Genomic DNA, 20177 nt, shown 5'->3' on the forward strand with positions numbered 1-20177 from the left:
CTGTGTAGGGGCAATGGCAGACGTGAGAGCTCGTTCCTCTTCAGCTAAACCATTTGCCCTACGGGCTGCCTGTCTGACTTGAGTGAGTACATGTTCTGAATTATGACGCAACAATGTGTTATCGCGCCTCACATGGTCTAATTCATACCCCACTTGGTTGTATTGTTCCTTGATATGGGCATAATCATGCATTAACCCATCAGCAGCATTCCGAGTTTTGTCGAGATGGCTTGAAACCGCCTGAACAGTTTCCCTTAATCTTTGATTTTCTTGAGCATACTGAGCTAAATGTACTTCTTTCTCCTCCAACACAATGACTTTTTCACGAAGGGACATGATTTTTGTTTGTAGAGAAGAAATTTGTTGTGATATTTGATTGTCTCGCGCCTTCACGACTGTCTGTGAGCTCTCTTCGTACATTCTTCTGTTTGGGTCCCAAACCTCTACTTCTAGCGATCTGTTTTCTTTCCCTTGGTAACCGACCTCCCTTCTTGCCTGCTGTAATTCCAGCTCAATGCTTCGAGGTAGATTTTGATTGAACCCTAGTTGTAGTCTTTCTTTAGCTAGTATGGGGTTCCCTTCTCGCAGCTCGTATTCTATCCTGCGAACCTTCCGCTGAGTGGACTGATTTGGGCTCATTTCAGAAAGAATTCTCCTAGTGGGAACCTCTAGCTTTCCTTTGCCCTTGTCGGTTGGTAGGAGAACCATAGTTTTTCCTCTACTCGAATACCACTGTTCGTATCCTTCAAATATATTATCGTGGTAATTGCCACTTTGGATTCTGACAATCGCCTTCCACGCCTTTACAACCTCCTGAATTCTGTTTTTGCAAAACCCAACATCATAGGCAAATTCAGAGTTTCTTAAGTCATGTGTGGCCGGAATAAACTAACGTACCCATATCTGGCGCAGTACCATTAATGGGGCATAAGATACACATCCTCATGGACCCAATAACAGTAGACTGTGAAATTTACCACACCTATACATCATAGGTTTGGTTGACATCCATCGGGCCCTCCACTCCACGTCTTCTGGCCTTAGTCCTGCGAAGAAAATGCTCCACTCTTCTTTTCCTGGGTGGATTTGACCCCAATTCCCTTGGTTGAATTCAAGGATGAAATTTTGTAATCTACTCCACGATCTTGAAAATTTGACCTGAAGACACTTAAACTCTGGTGGACAATTTATATGGCTGAGGATCCAAATGTATAGCAGTTGAGCACAACCTATAAATTTCCCTACTTCTCGCGATCTGCAAAAATTTAGTGCTCAGAAAGTTTCTACAAGGATGGGTATTACGAGATTAACCCCCATCTCTACCTTGACAAATAGCTTGACCACCCACTCTTCAACGTATCCACTAACTTTAGGGAATAAAACCAAGTTGAATAAGCATAGAGCTAATAGCGATAGCTCCCTTTCTTCATTAACGAATCTCTGCTGAAGACTCAAGATATATTCTATCGGCAAGCATGTGTTTTCTCCTTTCCTTTTCACATGTTTTTCAATCTCACCAGCAGATATCTTCCCTTCAAGCAGCGATACTGCCCTTTTCAACGTAAACCCACCATCATAGGAATAAACCTCAATTTTCTCTTGCAGTGGTATTTGTAAGAGGGTGTGGTATTCCTCGATAGTTGGGGTTATATCCATTTAGCTAAAAGTAAAGCATCTATAGGCCGGATCCCAATGTCGAACTAATGCTCTCAACACTGAGAAGTTTACTCGTACGTACAGGAGCTGCGCTATGTGGCCATATTTTTTTATGAACTGGGTCTTTTTATCTGGTCTTAAACCTTCACATAAACGTTTCAAGATATCCAACTGATTTTCTGGAAACGTTACATTTTGAAATGAGATGATTACATTCTGTGATAATGCGTCACCATGAGTATGTTGCATGTTCTCTGACCATTGACGGACAATTTCTTGGTCTTGCTCTCTCCACTCTTGGGTAAGAGCCTTATTGGAACTCATGCTTTAATTTACTGTCAATGTTAATGATTTAAGACTTAGTTCAATTTTGGAAAAATTGAAAGAAAATAAATTTAAAGGGAAAGTTGCGAAACTCTTTTTTTTATTGTTGTAAAAAAAAAGCGATTATTAAGTGAGGAATGCATGAGACTCTTTTAAACAAATCACTTTATTAACACCAATGGAAACAAACTAAACAAAAAAAAAAAGCAGAAATCTAATGCTAAAATGAGTGTAAAGTTAATGCCTACACAACGTAGAGGGAAGCGGCCCCTAAATCTTCTATACGCTTGCGCGGTATGGTCAACTTGAGTGGAGAATTTCATGCGCTTGCACGGGAACCGAAATTCCATGAAGGTCACACTACTCAGTCTCCGATCTAATCTTAAAGGTAAAGCCCGGGTAGGAGGCTTGTGTATTTGTGCGAGATGCATATGATGCCAAACCAAATTAATAATACAAAAAAAAAAAAACAAAGCGAACAAGAAAGGACAAAATATATATATATATATATATATATATATATATATATAATAAGATAATAAATGACAAAAATAATGGCTTGACTTTCTAAAGGTCCCCAGTGGAGTCGCCAAGCTGTCGCAACGTCATCGCGACGCGGAGCGACCGACGTCATCCCCTGACAGGTCTCTTTCGAGATTAGGGTTTAGAGTCGCCACCAATCATCTACAAGGTGTGATTGGTCACCTACTTAAAAAAAAACTTGGTCTACGAAAACAAAATTTTGGTTCGGGAGTCGGTTGAGCGTAGGGAAGGTGTTAGCACCCTACGACACCCGTTCGAAAACGGTACCATATTTTGTCAAAAATTATCCTATTATGTTTGGTCCAAAAGGAAAAAAAAAATACTTTTGTGTTTGATTTTAAATGTCTCAAATTTATTGGTTCATATTTTGCGATAAAATATGAACCAACAAGCATGAGTGGTGCAAAGACAATTAGAAAAACAAATTATCACCTCGAGAATATTGGAAAGTCTCAATTTCCGTCATTGGAGCTTCCAAAATAACTATTTAAAAAATGAAATAAAATTTAATTTGAGGCCCACAAGGATTCAAACTCCAACCATGAGTATTATTACCCAAGTGCCTTTCCAATATGTCAACACCTTAGGATGCAACTTAAAATTCTTTTTAATAATTCAAACTTTTTATTTTTGAATTTTGTTTTAAAAAAAATTAAACGAAAATCCTTTATTTAGAAAGAAGAAAAAAATTTAAAATGATTATTTGGTAAAAACAATGAGAAAAAATAAGATGAAATAAAGTAAAAAAAATAAAAAAATCATTTTGAGGTACACATGAAAATTTGAAGTTGTATCATGGATGTCAACACCCAATGCTTTTGCCACTATATCATACACTAAGACATGTTATTAAGGGTCTTTTTAAATAATAAACTTATCTTCGAAATTTGTATTATATATATATATATATATATATATATATATATTAAAGAAAAGTGAAAAAAAAATTTATTTTAGGGATTTGAAATTCGTTTTAGACTATTTTATTTATATATAAAAAAATAAAAAAAATCATATAACCAAACTTATTTAAAATAAGCTCATATTCAATTTTTTCAAAACCTTATTTAATAATTATTTCATTTTAAAAAGCAAATAGTACTTTGTATTTTTTTAGAAGCAAAATTTTTTTCCGCTTAAACTTTCCTAAAAACTTTACTTTAAAAGAAATTTTTTTTCCAACTTAGTTAAAATAAACTCTTATTCGATTTTGTTTCAAAACCTTTTATAAAAAATTTGGTTTGGTTTATTGGTAAAAGAAAAAACAAACAAACATTTTCCAAAATTATTTTTGTTTATTAACAAAAAATAATAAAAATAATAAATAAAAAAATAAAATAAAATAAACACATCCTTTACTCACTTAAGCTACCTCAATCACCGGAATAGAGGTCGCAGAAGTTGCAACGTTTTTTAGATTTTCAAACTTTTGATATTCTACTATTAAATTCAAATGAAAGCAAAACATATTTAATCATATAGTTTATTTATGTAAGTGAATGCAAAATTTTTCATATTTTAACATTTGATGTTTCTTATTACATTATTGTAAGCTTTAAAAAAAGCAATAATTTTTTTTATGATAAATCTTAGGAACTCTTAAACTTTTTTTTTTTTTTTGACTTCTGGACACAGAAGGGCTCGAACATGGATCTTAAACCTCATGTCACTGCACCAACACCTGAAGGTTAATTTATTGATTAGAATTCATAGTGATTCTATCAATTTAATGATAATAGTTGTACAAAAAAATAATGACGATGGTAAAATACTAAATTTGTAACCTATCATCTCTCCATGGTAAAAGTAATTAGTTTAATTTCTTATATTGAATAATTGATTTTAATGTCAAATAAAAATTTGATATAATTGTTGTATATTTGTAATTAATGTTGTTATTAATATTTAAATTTATTAATTATGAATATTTTTTAGGAATAACAAATAAAAGGTGGTTAAATCAAAATGATAGGTTTGTGATTCATAAAACACAAACGGCACGATGATGTACTAAAAAATGATATATTTGTAACTTTACACAATAAAAAGGGTAATATGGTCTAAAAATATTTTTCAAACATCTATGCTTTTTAACATAGTATAGATATAAATATAAATATAAATATGATGGACAATGAATAAATATATGTTAAAAAGTAAATTTTATTATTTTGAATGACAATTTTAGAAGTTTGGCATATGTATTTTAAAACTAAAAAACTTACCCATAATTAAAAATAAATCAAATGTCATTGTTTTAATGACATTTTTATTTAAAAAAAATTATTGAAGGACTTTCTTTTTTTTCTAAATAGAATGTTACATATTTTGAAAATCCTAATTTTACTTCCTCATTTTACCACTCTCATGATCATCACTGACAAACAAATAGGGTGTGGGTTGATTTTCTTCAACTACATGCATTTTCGTCGTCGCATGCCTCGGCTTACTTCCTCATTTTACCACTCTCACAACCATCACCGAGAAACAAATAGAATTTGGGTTGATTTTCTTCCATTGCATGCATTAATTCTCGTTGTCGCACACCTCGACTCGAAACCAATCTAGGAGAAAGAATGGGTTGATTTTCTTCGACTGCATGCATTCTCGTCGCCGCACGCCTCGACTCGAAACCGATGTATGAGAAAGAAGGAGAACAACAATTTTGTGAGGACTTATTGTAGAGCAGTGAAACCATGTTTTGAGGATGAAAACAATGGAGTCAGGATTTTAGAAATTCAATTTTGAAATTGAATTTGCTTGTGCGACTTCAGCCTCCTCCCGTCGATTTCCATCCTGTTGGTGAAATACATCACACCAAACTTATTTAGAACCAATCACCACACTGAACTATCTCTTCCTCACCACAATTTATAGAATTGGAAAAATTGGATTTCAAAATTTAATAAAATTTGAAAGGGTTTTTTATAAATAAAAAAAAAGAAAGGTCATTGAAACGGTACTCTAATAAAATCATAAATAAACAGTTGAGTTATAAAATTGTAGATTAATTATAATTTTCAATGCACATATCAATTTAATTATATTTTTCAATGTACGATTGTGAATTACTATAAATATTATTTATGTAATTTAGTTAAATTTAAAAGGATATTGTGGACTAAAAATGTTTTTCACAAATCATTACTCTTTAGTATAGTTGTTTGGGAGAAAGAATACCCTGGACACGTGGAGGACAGCCATTGGTGCTCCGAGGTGACCCATGAGTCATGCCCCAGCTCGGACCACCGAGATCACCACCACTAGCGTTGACAGACGCTAAGTATGAGGGTCGAGGTGAACCTGGCCAAGGTCCGATCTACCGGGAAGCTCGGTGGGGGCCGATGTGAGCTACTGTCAGCGGCGTGATTATCGGATGTAACCGTCGGTCCCGAGATTACCGGGTGTAACCGTCGCGAGATTAGCGGGACTACCACCCATAAGTAGAGGACCTCACTCCACAATCAGGTACGATGATTTCTGACCTCGAACTAAACTGGGAATCCGACCTATACTGACTTGATCGTCGGAGTGCTCACCTTTTTGTGCAGGTCCGCCCAAGTATTCAGATCGGTCCGGAGGCCGAGTTCGAGCTGCAATCAGAAATACACTGTTGTGCATATCCTTGCATAAACATTTGGCGCCGTTTGTGGGAATTCGACAATCTAAGTCATCCCAATTCTTTTAAACCAACACGCAAGCGAAAATGGTTCAACCCGCAAACTCGACCAATACGGCAGATCGAAGGACCCTAGCTGCCAGCGATGCCCACCAGAGGGAGGTCGGAGCAGCAGTGGTAGAGGGGCAAGGTCACGACGGCCTAGCAACAGAACCCCTCCGCAGGTCGGCGCGAATCACCGCGCCTGTTCTACCACCTGCGTACCCAAGGACATCCAAGGCCACCCGTGGCCGAGGTGGGACCTCTAAGAAGGGCGTCCGAGGTCCAGCCCCGACTCCAACAAGTGAGAACTTTGACGCACTCCAGAGAGAAATGGAGGCAATGCGCACACAAATGCGGTCCATGGAGGAAATGTATAACGAAATGATACTAGCTGCAGGCGCAGGGTCCCGATCTGAAAATCGAGTAACGCGCATTGACGTACGCGAGCAAAGCGGTTCCCGCCTCGGCCCAGTCGAGGAGGAACGTCCCGAAGACAACGAGAGCGAGGGACACACTCGCCAGAGGGGAGACCTCCGTGAGCATCTCGACAGAAAGAGAGGCTCATCTCTCCGAAAAGGACAGTCACCATCCCGCTCATACAGGAGCTCCAACCAGCAGGCTGAATCCTCTCACAACCCAGCAACTCCTGCAGGGGTGATCACAAGGGAGGAGTTTGACCAGCTGAGGGGCAAGCTCGATGCTCAGGTTGAGGCCTTAAAGGCCAAGTGTGAGCAGAAAGAAGGTCCACTGAACGATGGCGACCTGGGAGAATCGCCATTCACCTCGGACGTTTTGGAAGCATCGATCCCTCCGAAGTTCAAAGCTCCAACTGTGAAACCTTATGATGGGTCAAAGGACCCTAAGAATTATGTTGAGGTCTTTGAGGGCCTCATGGATTTTCAAGCAGCATCAGACGCAATCAAATGTCGCGCCTTTCAGATCGCGCTTACTGGCAGCGCGCGTTTGTGGTATCGGAGACTGCCAGCCAGGTCGATCTCGACCTACGCTCAGCTGAGAAGGGAGTTCCTTGCCCAGTTCTCTTCTCGGCACTATGACAAAAAGACAGCGACCCATCTCGCCACCATCAGGCAAAAGGAAGGTGAGACGCTGCGGGAATATGTCACCAGGTTCCAGGAGGAACAATTGAAGGTCTCACACTGCTCTGATGACTCGGCCATGTGCTACTTTCTCACCGGTCTAGCCGACGAAGCCCTACGGTGAAGCTTGGAGAGGAGGCCCCGGCCACCTTCGCCGAAGTGCTGCAGAAGGCGAAGAAAGTCATCGATGGACAGGAGCTCCTCCGAACCAAAACCGGCCGACCAGAACGAGGGATCAGCCGGGGCAGAAGCGGAAAAGATGAAAAGGCGGATCTCAAGTCCAAGGACAAGGGATCTTTCTCCAGTGGCCGAGCTGAGTTTCGAAGGGCGGTGAACGGACCCACCAGGAGCCGACCTTACTAACGCTTCACCCCGACCACGATTTCAATTTCCGAGATCCTAACGAACATCGAGGAGTCTGGAATGGAAAAACTACTCAAACGTCCTGAGAAACTTCGGGGAGCCCCAGAGAGGCACAGCAAGGACAAGTATTGCCGCTTCCATCGGGAGCACGGCCACAACACGTCAGACTGCTGGGAGTTGAAGCGCCAAATTGAGGATCTAATTCAAGATGGCTACTTCAAGAAATTTGTGGGAAAGCCTAGGACCAGCTCGGCAGAGAAAAAGGAAGCGCGGAAGCGTTCGAGGACGCCGCCCCGGCGCACTGACCGACCTGCGGTCATCAATACCATTTTCGGGGGGCCAAGCGGGGGCCAATCCGGACATAAAAGAAAGGAGTTAGCTCGTGCAGCCAGGCGCGATGTGTGTATCATGAGGGAGCAGAGGCCGACCTGCCCAATCACCTTCGACAGTGCAGACTTGGAGGAGGTCCACCTGCCCCACAATGATGCACTTGTGATCGCTCCCTTGATTGATCATGTGGTGGTCAGAAGGATGCTGGTAGACGGAGGCGCATCTGCTAACATCCTGTCCTTACCGACCTACCTCGCCCTGGGATGGACGAGGTCGCAATTGAAGAAAAGCCCGACACCGCTGGTTGGGTTCTCTGGAGAATCGGTCATCCCAGAGGGTTGCATCGACTTGCCGGTCACATTTGGGCAGGACCAAACTCAGGTCACCCAAATGGCCGAGTTCGTGGTAATTGACGGTAGATCGGCCTATTACGCCATCTTTGGGAGACCCATCATCCACTCATTTCGGGCCATTCCCTCGACACTTCATCAAGTTTTGAAGTATTCCACCCCCAATGGCGTGGGCACGGTCCGAGGAGAACAGACCGCTTCGAGGTAGGCTATGCCTCCGCACTCAAAGGCTCATCGGTCTGCGCCCTCGAAACTCTCGTCAGTAGGGATGGGACGCTCGAGTTCAAGGCCGACCTGCCGAGGAGGGAGTTTGCCGCACCCACTGAGGAGCTCGAGCTTGTTCCTCTGCTTAGTCCCGAGAAGCAGGTAAGCATAGGAACCAAGCTGGGAGCCACCGACAGAGAGGAGCTAATCCACTTCCTCAGATCCAACTCGGACGTCTTTGCGTGGTCCCATGAGGATATGCCTGGCATTAACCCGAAGATTATGACGCATCGCCTCAGCATAGATCCGTCATTCCGACCTGTAAAACAAAAAAGAAGACCTATAAACAAGGAAAGGAGTGATGTAATTGTTGAGGAAGTTAGCAAACTTTTGAAAGCTAAATACATAAGAGAAATTTCGTATCCCGAGTGGCTCTCCAATGTTGTATTAGTTAAAAAATCTAACGGAAAGTGGAGAATGTGCGTAGACTTTACGAACTTAAATAAGGCATGCCCGAAAGATTGCTTCCCACTGCCGAGGATTGATCAGCTCGTGGACGCCATAGCTGGGCACGAACTGCTCACCTTCATGGATGCCTACTCTGGGTACAACCAAATCAAGATGCATGTCCCAGATCAAGATCATACCGCATTCATAACAGACCAAGGTCTGTACTGCTACAAGGTCATGCCCTTCGGTTTAAAGAACGCAGGAGCGACCTACCAGAGAATGGTGAACAAAATGTTCGCCAAGCAGATCGGCCGGAATATGGAAGTGTATGTGGACGACATGCTCGTCAAGAGCAAGCGGTCTAAGTCGCATCTTTCCAATCTGACCGAAGCCTTCGAGGTTCTAAGGACATATCAAATGAAGCTCAACCCAGCTAAATGTGCCTTTGGAGTCTCTTCGGGAAAATTACTTGGCTTCATGGTGAATCATCAGGCCAACCCCGAAAAGATTAAAGCCGTGCTCGAGATGGAGGCACCCAAAACGCTGAAACAGCTTCAGTGCCTCAATGGCAGGATTGCAGCCCTGAACCGGTTTGTTTCAAGATCGACAGATAAGTGCCTCCCTTTTTTCAAAGTCATACGAAAGAAAGGGCCGTTTGAATGGACAGAAGAGTGCGAACAAGCATTTCAGCAATTGAAGAGCTACCTCTGTTCGGCACCTTTGCTCGCCAAGCCCCTGCCAGGGGACAAGCTCCAGTTGTACTTAGCAGTGTCTGACAGTGCCGTCAGCTCGGCCCTAATCAGGCAAGAGGAAGCGCGGAAAAACCCGGTCTACTACACAAGCAAGGCTATGACCGAAGCCGAGACTAAATACCCTCAGATGGAAAAGTTGGCTCTCGCTTTAGTCACCTCGGCCCGACGGCTTAGACCATACTTCCAAGCCCATACTGTGGTGGTGCTCACTAACTTGCCCCTAAAAAACATCTTCCATAAGCCAGAAGCTTCTGGACGCCTGATGAAGTGGGCAATGGAGCTAAGTGAGTACGACATCCAGTTCGAACCCAGAGCTGCGTTGAAAGGGCAAGCAGTGGCAGACTTCATAGCCGAGCTCACACCACCTTCCGAGCCTGGCGAGTCCGACCTACCGTGGACAATCTATGTCGACGGATCCTCCAATGAGAAGGGGTGCGGGTCCGGGGTTCTCTTGCTCGGACCAGGAGACGAGCGATTTGAGTATGCCTTGAGGTTCGGCTTCCGGACTTCCAATAACGAGGCTGAGTATGAAGCATTTATTGCCGGTCTACGAATCGCCAGAGCATTGGGGGCCTCTTGTGTTAAGATCTTCAGCGACTCCCAGCTGGTTGTGAACCAGATCACGGAAGAGTACCAAGCCAGGGAATCCCGAATGGGGAAGTATTTGGGCAAGGCCAGATCGTACCTCGCCCAATTTCGAACTTACGAGGTAAGCCGGGTTCCCCGAGCAGAAAATTCTAATGCCGACGCCTTGGCCAAGTTAGCATCAGCGTACGAGACCGACCTGGCAAGGTCGGTCCCCGTCGAGATCTTAGGTAATCCCTCGATCTCAGAGCCAGATCTGATGGAGATCGACGCTCCAGAGTCCTCATGGATGGACCCGATTGTGGACTTCATTAGGGGCAATTCACCACAAGACCCCAAGGAGCGCAGAAGGTTGGCAAGGCAAGCAGCTCGGTTCGTGGTCCGAGGTGGAGCGTTGTACCGACGCGGCTTTTCCCTGCCTCTATTGAAATGTCTAACCCTTGAAGAGGGCCTATACGTCCTTAGAGAAATCCACGAAGGAGTGTGCGGCAATCACTCAGGCGCCCGGTCGCTGTCAGCCAAAGTGATCCGACAAGGATACTATTGGTCGACCCTCAACCAGGACGCCAAGAAGTTCGTTCGAACTTGCGACAATTGCCAACGCTACGGAAACATAATCCACCAACCTCCCGAGCTGCTCACCCCTATCTCGGCCCCGTGGCCATTCGCGCAGTGGGGGGTAGATATCATTGGTCCTTTCCCTTTGGGCAAAGGCCAGACCAAGTTCGCTGTGGTTGCTGTGGACTACTTCACAAAGTGGGCCGAGGCCGAGGCACTCCCCCACATAACGGAATCCAGAGTCACGTCCTTTGTATGGACAAATATCGTATGTCGCTTTGGTATACCGAAGGCCATTGCGACAGATAATGGGAAACAGTTTGACAACGCAAAGTTCAACGACTTTTGCAGCAAGCTTGGCATAAGTCACCTTAGCTCGTCCCCCGCACATCCGCAAGCAAATTGGCAGGTGGAGGCAGTCAACAAGATCATCAAGCGAGACATCAAACTTAGACTGGACTCCAAGAAAGGCAGGTGGGCCGAGGAGCTACCAGAGGTTCTATGGTCGTACCGGACCACCCAAAGAGAATCGACGGGTGAGACCCCGTTCTCCCTGGCCTTCGGCTCCGAAGCTGTAGTCCCGGTTGAGATCGGCATGCCATCTGACAGAGTAGAGCATTACGAGCCTACAACAAATGAGGAAGAGCTGCTCCTCAACCTCGACTTGTTGGAAGAAAGAAGAGCAATGGCCCAGCTACGCCTGGCAGAATATCAGGGCAGAATGACCAGACACTACAACGCCCGCGTTCTACCTCGGAACTTCCAAGTCGGACATCTGGTCTTAAGGAAGGTCCAAACCCATGTGGGTGCCCTTGACCCGACCTGGGAGGGGCCGTTTGAGGTCAAGGGAATAGTCCGACCTGGGACGTACATATTGGCCGATCTGAAAGGAGACGTCCTCGCGCACCCGTGGAACCTCGGAGCACCTGAAGCGTTATTATCCTTGAAATGCCAAAATGGTTTTCAATGGATCTGTAAAAACTGTTTCAAAAGAATTATGATCGGAATAAGTGTGATGATTTAATTTCATGATTCCGAGTTCGACCAGAAATTAAATGGGGGCCACGGACTCCCACACGATCACATTCCAGCAGTCGGTTAAAATTCAATCCTCCAAAACCTAAGGGTACGAGGTGCGATGCCAAAACCGTTGGTGAACTTAAAATTCAAACCTTCAAGGCAATGGGGCGATGTGAAAAGTTCAGAATGATCAAGCCTTTGAACCTGAGGGTACGAGGTGCAATATGAAGAACAGTTATGGACTTAGGACCCCCAGAAGACTCTAGCTCGATCACTGGGGCTGGATCTTCCGAGGCTGGCCCTGCCACAGCAGGAGTGGCAGGTTCCGAACTCTGGGCGGCCTCAAGAGCATGGGCTCAGCCTTTGGACTTGCGTTTCACGTTGCTTGCAAATCCGCAAACCATGGCTGCAAAACAAAAACAGGAGTCAACACAAAGTTAGAGGAAAAAGGGGGGGAGCAAGCTCGGCATACCAAGTTCGGAGTTCGGCCTTGAGGATTCAATGGGACGAACTGCAGGGTTGTAATCTAGCAGCCCGGACTCAAGCAGCAGCTTGTCGGTAACCAAGGTTCCGACCTTCCTACCCCTCGGAAAATGCTCCTTGTAATATTTCAACGTGTCGAAGAAGGCTTGCGTAAGCTCGGGGACTGGTCGGATTGAAACTGCACAAAGACAAAATCCGAGTCAGACCTGAATAACAAGAAAGAAAGTTATCACAAAAAGTAAGAGCTACTCCGTACCTAGGTTCCCAAACCTAGTGGGAACGTCAAAGAAGGAACGACCCGACTCGTCCTTTGCAAGCCATTCCCCGGAAGCGTAGAACCACTTCCTCACCCATCCTTTGATGGAGGTCGGCCCCTTAACTATACCGCCTGCGCCTTTCCTTGGGCACATATAGAACCGACCAGGCTTCTTAGCTATCCTTTTCGCTTCGAAGCACGCGAGGAGCTGGTCTACGTACAACAGCTCGACCTCTTCACTATCCCGAGCTCGTAGCCAAAAAAGGATGGCCAAAACGAAAATGACACCCCACCCATTGGGGGCCACTTGAGCCGGAGCCAACCCAGTTCGGAAGAGAAATTCTTGGACAAAAGGGTGAAGGGGAAGCCTGAGGCCGTACTCAAACATTTTGAAGTAGAGAGTGACCCATCCCTCTGGAGGATTGTCAGCTCTCTCCCCCTCCTCCGGAATCCTAAGGAGGATGTTCTCAGGGATAGCGAACCCCCTACGAAGGGATCCGAGGTAGTGCTCAGGTATCCTAGAAGGGTATTCCAAACCCTGACCCGAGGTGGAGGCATCACTATCCTCCCCGTCATCGGAGAACCTAAAATTTTCTATCTCCTCGAGCTCGGACTCCAACCTACGAGCTAAATCCTCATCGGATCCTAAGTCGCTGCTAAAAAAGGACGACATGGCAACTGCGTTCGAAAGAGAAAGTGAGGGAAGAGACCGACCTACCGAGGGTTCGAGCTGCCTTCAGATCGAACTCCAAGAATTCAGGAAACGTAAGGTATGACCTGAAGGATTGGGGGTATTTATAACTCATCGGAAAAATTTCCCCACCGTACACGTGTAATCAACGAGCGGCTGGGATCCTCCCGAAAATCCGAAGCGTCGGAATATTTGAATATTCCGACGATAAATGCACCGCAACAGTGATGTTTTCCCACGAATGGGAAGTCGCCACGTGTCCGAAGCAAATCGAATGAACTTCTCCGCCAGGTCGAGATCGGACCAAACGGAGAGGGGGCCAATGTTTGGGGGAAAGAATACCCTGGACACATGGAGGACAGCCATTGGTGCTCCGAGGTGACCCATGAGTCATGCCCCAGCTTGGACCACCGAGATCACCACCACTAGCGTTGACAGACGCTAAGTATGAGGGCCGAGGTGAACCTGGCCAAGGTCCGATCTACCGGGAAGCTCGGTGGGGGCCGATGTGAGCTACTGTCAGCGGCGTGATTATCGGATGTAACCGTCGGTCTCGAGATTACCGGGTGTAACCGACGGTCCCGAGATTACCGGGTGTAACCGTCGCGAGATTAGCGGGACTACCACCCATAAGTAGAGGACCTCACTCCACGATCAGGTACGATGATTTCTGACCTCGAACTAAACTGGGAATCCGACCTATACTGACTTGATCGTCGGAATGCTCACCTTTTTGTGCAGGTCTGCCCAAGTATTCAGATCGGTCAGAAGGCCGAGTTCGAGCTGCAATCAGAAATACACTGTTGTGCATATCCTTGCATAAACAATAGTATAGATAAATAAACACTCGAACAAACCATTAAAATATCATTAATCTCCCTTGTGTTGAAAATTCAAATTTCTATCATTGCACTTACAATTATTAAGATACATTCTACCTCCAAACGGTGTCTCATTGGCAACAATTTTGGGTCTCATAGTCACATAGATTTAGAGGTCTCTCGAGGGTTAAGTGAGTGCAAGCTACCCAACAATGATTCCAGATTATAAAAATAAAAAATATATAAAGGTACATTCTTATTTATAAAAATAGATTAAAAAGGGCAAAAAAAGAAAAAAGAAATATTGAGCGTTTTAGTTTTAGAGTAGTTTCTCTCTCTCATTCCATTTTTCGATCTTACAGTCCCATTCGTCACTCGGCCATTGCGGCTAGGGTTTTTCCTCTATCAATTCATAACTCTGTTTTCAATTTCTACCATTAACCCGATTTTGTTTTCTACAGATCCGTTCCATCTTTGGGTTACAGATTCATGGAGTTCTTGTTAAGGTAGGGTTTCGTGGTCGCCTTTCGCGGAGAGGATTTTACTTTGAGCTTTTCGGGTATTATTGGTTTAAGATAGTTCGGAAATGGCGACCATGAATCCCTTTGATTTGTTGGGAGATGATGACGCCGAGGACCCATCGCAGCTAATTGCGGCTAAGCAGGTGGCGCCGCCGCCGCTTAAGAAAGGGTCCGATCATGGTCTCGCCAAACAAGCGCCTGCCGCACCTAAACACAACAAGCCTGCTAATCTTCCTTCCAAGCCTCTTCCACCTGCGCAGGCTGGTATGTATGTTATATCTGGATTTGATTTTGATATTCCATCTTTTTGTCGCTGTTCTTCCTGTCTAGATTGGCTTTGCATCAAGTTGTTTCTCCACTTGCTTTCATGGTTACATCGTTCAAGTTGTTGGTTATGTAACGTTACAATTGCTTACCCAGGTGTAATGGGTGATAACTGCTTTAAATTCAGTCAAAATGTTTTAAATTATGATTACTTTTATCTGCTAAAGGTTCGTTGTATCAATAGCCGGCTCGGTCGTATTCTGTATTTACACAATCCAAGGCTTTGGATTTCAAATTTATTTGTAATTCAGATAATATTCAGTGGCTTGTTTGCTAGGCTAGGCTGCCATGTTTGGAACATTAATGAAGTGAGAGTATCAATGCTTGTATTTTTGGAGGAAATCTGAGTGTCAGCAATGCGGATATGGTTTTATAACTAAACTGATTCGAGAAATTTCTTTTTGCATTTCTCAGTTATTTATTTATTTTTTAGATGTAAGTTTTCTTATTATGCTATGTTTGTTTGTGCATGCTCAATGGTGATCACATAGAATTTGAATTTGTTGATAATTATTTACAAGTTGGATTGGAATGTTATGATTGGTTCTTGATTTGTTGTCTTTTGCATTAGTTTCTCAATGGAAGATAGTGGGTTTCAATATTTTCCTCGGAGAATAATTGATGCTATTAGAATTCTTATAACTTTTTGGTGCGAAAATTCCATGTTTTGTAAAGAAATCATGAGTTGGAGAACCAAGTGTTGGAGATGCGTGATAAAGCTTAATTGCATGAAGACAATATTTGCATATTTATCCGAATTGTGGAATGTTGTACAGAATTGGTTGGTCCCATTATTGCATTCTTGAATATTCCTGAATCTTGATAAGGAACCTGGAAGTCTGCATTCAATTTTTTATTCTTTTGTTGAACATAGTTTTTCTTTCTAATTATTTTGTCACCAAAATGACAAAATTATTCTTATGTAGTTTTAGCCCACTTTCTTTTGTTGGTTCTTGATTATTTCTCTTTCTCCTTTTGGAGGTTGTTTCCTTTGTATCTTTTCATCCATCAATGAAAAAATTGTTTCTTTGAAAAAAAACCATTTTGTCACAATGTTACATCATAATTTTTTGACCTACTATTTCTTATTCTATTGGGTTCTCATGAGTGATCCCCCAATTGGTATGAATTATCCATTGAGTAACTGAGAGAATGTTGTTCATACTTTGAGTAGTAAGGGAAGCAAAGAATGATGGTGGTCGTGGAGGGCGTGGCAGTCGGCGTGGTGGAGGGGGACGTGGATATGGACGAGGCCGTAGCAGTGGTGGCTTCAATCGTGACTCTGCCAGTAATGACTACTCATTTAGTAGTCCCCCTGAAGATGGAGAGACTGGAAGGACAACTGAAAGGCATGGATATGGTGGACCTCGTGGACGTGGTGGGCGTCGTGGTGGTTTCAACAATGGAGAGGTTGCAGATGGGGAGTACCCTCGTGGTGGATTTGAACGCCACAGTGGAACTGGGCGTGGGTGTGTGATTTTTGTAAAACCAATTTACTCAATTCTGCTCCGTTCTACTCTGTTTTGATATTTGCAACCTGTTTTATGCCTAGAAATGAATTCAAACGTGAAGGGGCTGGGCGTGGCAACTGGGGAAGGCAAAATGATGAATTTTCTGAGTAAGTACATGTGTGTCATCTGGATGTTATTGTTGTTGTGGGTGGTTTTTTTCCTTATTCCTTTCTTTTTTTTTTCCTTTCTGTGGAAGGGTCGGTGGAATTTTTTATGCATTTGTAAACTCTTGTGCGCTAATAAGGTTATTTTTTTCTCCTTAACAATAGGATGTACTTTAACATTGTTATTTTGCATACAGGGTAGCAGAGGAAGTTGTAAATGAAACTGAGAAGAAGGTAGGTGATGAGAAGCCAGTTCATGAGGATGATACTGCAGGTGTCAACACAGAGAACTCTGCTAAAGAATCGGAGGAAAAAGAACCAGAAGATAAGGTTAGTATCTTCTAATTTAATGGTAGATTTCACTTAAACCTGCAGGCTACCATTTCACTTGTCATTGGTTTTTCTTGTTGTTTGAGCAAGCAATTTGTGTTTTTGCTTTTGAGTATCAAACAAATTAAATGCACATTCAATTTACAAATCAGAGTTGTAAATTTGACTAAGTTGATGGGCTTGGATTGTGAACTTAATTATACTGTTTGACTTGATCTTTAATCTACTATCTACTCTTTTTTCCCTGATGCAGGAAATGACTCTGGAGGAGTATGAAAAATTGAGGGAGGAGAAAAGGAAGGCCCTTCTGGCTCTGAAAACTACTGAGGAAAGGAAGGTGGATGCTAAAGAATTTGCATCCATGCAACAAATTTCAAGCAAAAAGGACAACAATGACATTTTTATTAAATTGGTACACCTACTCAATCTTCTTTCAGAGTTAAAATTATCTGTTGATCTGATGACCCTTTGCCTTTTGGTGTTACATCAAATTTGGACTTGACTTGCCTGTTCCATCTTCATTTGTTCCCCTTTTAGGGATCTGATAAGGATAAGCGAAAAGAAATTACAGATACGGAGAGAACTAAGAAGGTACTACCTCATTTATATTTCCTCCTCCTTTTTTATTATGAAATTTTTGTTTCTTAGAAAAAGGAAGTGGTAAAAAAGGCACTATTGCAATGCTTTTTATTGTTTCTATTTGTAATCTATTCCTTTAAGAAATTCAAACGGGTTTTCTTAGCTCCAAGGGTAGCCCAGTTGGCAAGGGATTTGGGTCTCTTGGTCTGGCTTAGAGGTTTCAAGTTCGAATCTTCTAGTGAGCTTAATACCAAAAACCCTTGATGTCTCCTGGATCCGAACCTTAGGGCAAGCACAGGTGCCCTTGGGTATAGGGGAGCAAATCTCCGACTTCCAGTTATTAAAAAAAAAGGGTTTTCCTGCGGCATTGTTTACTTTGAATGACTTTTCGGATGCCTTCTTCTGTTTGGAACAGATTTTGAAAAATTAAGACTTTGAATGAAGAACTGAGTTGATTTGTAAGCGTTTTACAGATCGGTTGTTTATTAAAATAATCTTTCCATTCGTCTCCTACATTATGTCTATAGATTGAATAGGATAGTAATTTTCTTAATTTAGGAGAAATATATATTGTGACAAGGTTAAACTAACGATCTTTCTGTTGTTTTCTTTTATGTTTTTTAGTCTCTGAGTATTAATGAGTTCTTGAAGCCTGCCGAAGGAGAGAGGCACTACACTCCAGGTGGCCGGGGTAGGGGCCGAGGCCGTGGTTCAAGGGGAGGTTATGTTGGCAGCTCAATGAGCAGCAATGTTGCCGCCCCATCGATCGAGGACCCGGGGCAGTTCCCTACCTTAGGAGGTGCGAAGTGAGTTTCTGAATAAATTGCCCTCAAAAGGTATGTTTTCTGGTTTTGGGCGCATATTTCTATTTGGTGATGTGGGGCAAGAAGTTGACTAGAATAATAGAATTTTCCTTCCCTGTATCAGAAAAAAGATAAGTTTATTTGTTTAAATGTAAATTGTCAAAGCCTTGTATTTTTCCTTGTCCATTTTCCATTCTGTGTTTTCAGACGTGCCATATCAAACTATTTTCCCATTTATCTATGACATTTACCCTATAGCATATTGTCTTTTTCTTCCTCTTTTGTTCTCCTTGCTTTGGAATTCTCAAATAGGAGGATAAATACCATTGATCTTCCTCATTTCAAGATTATAGTGTTGCATTAGAATAGTTGGCTTTGAGTTGGGGTGAAACTTGGTGTTAGGGAATCAGTTCGAGATCGACTCGAAGATTACATATATCCAACTTGTTTTTAGAGAAAGTAACCCGGTCGGTCAGTTGGAGACATTCGATTGCAACAAGGAATAAGACTTGCCTGCTTTTATTTATAATTACATCATCAAGTGATATATTATTTTATTTTATCGTCCCACAGCATTCTTAAATAATTTTGATTTTGGAAATTTTCTTGGGCAAATAGTCTTACAAGTTTGACCATTGGTTTTGTCATATAATATAATTGCATGGAAAATCACATTTGCGGTCATAAGTGCTTATCATCACAACCACTTTAGAACCATACCTTTTTATAATAGGATACAATTTTCAAGATCCTTACTATCAAATCTAGTTTTCAAATTAAAAATTTTTAATCAGTTACTGATGATGGAGATCAAACCAAATAGGTTTTAATTTAATTTTAATTATTATTTTTAACTTCGGGTCTTGTACAAAATCATATTTTTCCAATAGGTTTGGAGATGCTCACTATTCTTCTACTGTGTAACTTAAGTTTGTATAGCTCTTTCTTGGAGTTTAACAATGGAAGGTGGGAGATTGAACTATCAATTTTTTGAATGGTAATAGGTATCTTATCTTGAACTATGCTTGATTTGACACACACGGCCATTCTTTTGCACTATTTAAAGAGAAGTTATACAAACTTTTATTTACTTAAACTATTTTTTAACAAGCTCAAACTATATCAATCTAAAATTCAGATTCTATTTATTATTTTTAGATTTACTGATTTATTTAGGGGATTTGTTTTTTAAAACTATTTTTTTGATTTTGTAATTAAAATAGTGGAAATTTTAAAAATAACACTAAAACTTTAAAATGCAGAATTACATTAAAAAATGATAAAAATATATCATAAATTCATTTTATTTTTTGTTAAAATTAGAACATGTATAATATAATATATTATAAATTATATAATATTGTGAAATAATAATTATTCAAAATTTATAATAGCCAAATGCAATCTAACAAATTTATAACAACATTTCAAGAAATTAGAACTTGTTTAGTGTGTGATGAGGCAGTGTTGGAAATTAAGTGTTAAATGGATATAATTTTCAAAGGATACTTTGCCGAAATTTTCATATTATTCTCTAAGGCTAAAGTTTGCACCCCCCCTTTCACGACCTCTCAATGGTAGGATTTTCGAGAAATATGGCAACAATGCTAGAAAATTGGATTGCAAAGTTCGAACGTGTTGAAATGGACGATAATTGAAGATGCTGGAGAGATCACGAGAGTCGGAGCTCGGATTGATGTGAACAAACTGTTGGATTTTTAATATGTGAAAGAAAGTGGAAAAACCGTTGAGTATACGAATTTAACATCCAAAAATTAAATTCTTATATTAAGAATTTGAAATTTATTTTATATTTTGTAACAAATTCCATATTTATTTCTTTTGTCATGTTTATTAATTT

The 20177-nt window shown here is 41.9% G+C and overlaps 1 protein-coding gene across 1 annotated transcript; it reads left to right on the forward strand.

Moving 5' to 3' along the window:
• The first annotated feature begins 14442 nt into the window (after positions 1-14442).
• LOC111023798 (RGG repeats nuclear RNA binding protein A) lies at positions 14443-18573 on the forward strand. The gene is made up of 7 exons (XM_022301277.2): positions 14443-14929; positions 16164-16458; positions 16542-16607; positions 16802-16934; positions 17188-17346; positions 17472-17525; positions 18138-18573. Exons 1-7 carry the CDS (start codon positions 14731-14733, stop codon positions 18321-18323), a joined length of 1092 nt encoding a protein of 363 aa, XP_022156969.1. The 5' UTR covers positions 14443-14730; the 3' UTR covers positions 18324-18573.
• The last annotated feature ends 1604 nt before the right edge of the window (positions 18574-20177 follow it).

The sequence above is a fragment of the Momordica charantia genome (assembly GCF_013281855.1).
Source record: "Momordica charantia cultivar OHB3-1 chromosome 7 unlocalized genomic scaffold, Mcharantia_2.0 BLBB01000007.1, whole genome shotgun sequence".
In the NCBI taxonomy this organism is placed as follows: domain Eukaryota; kingdom Viridiplantae; phylum Streptophyta; class Magnoliopsida; order Cucurbitales; family Cucurbitaceae; genus Momordica; species Momordica charantia.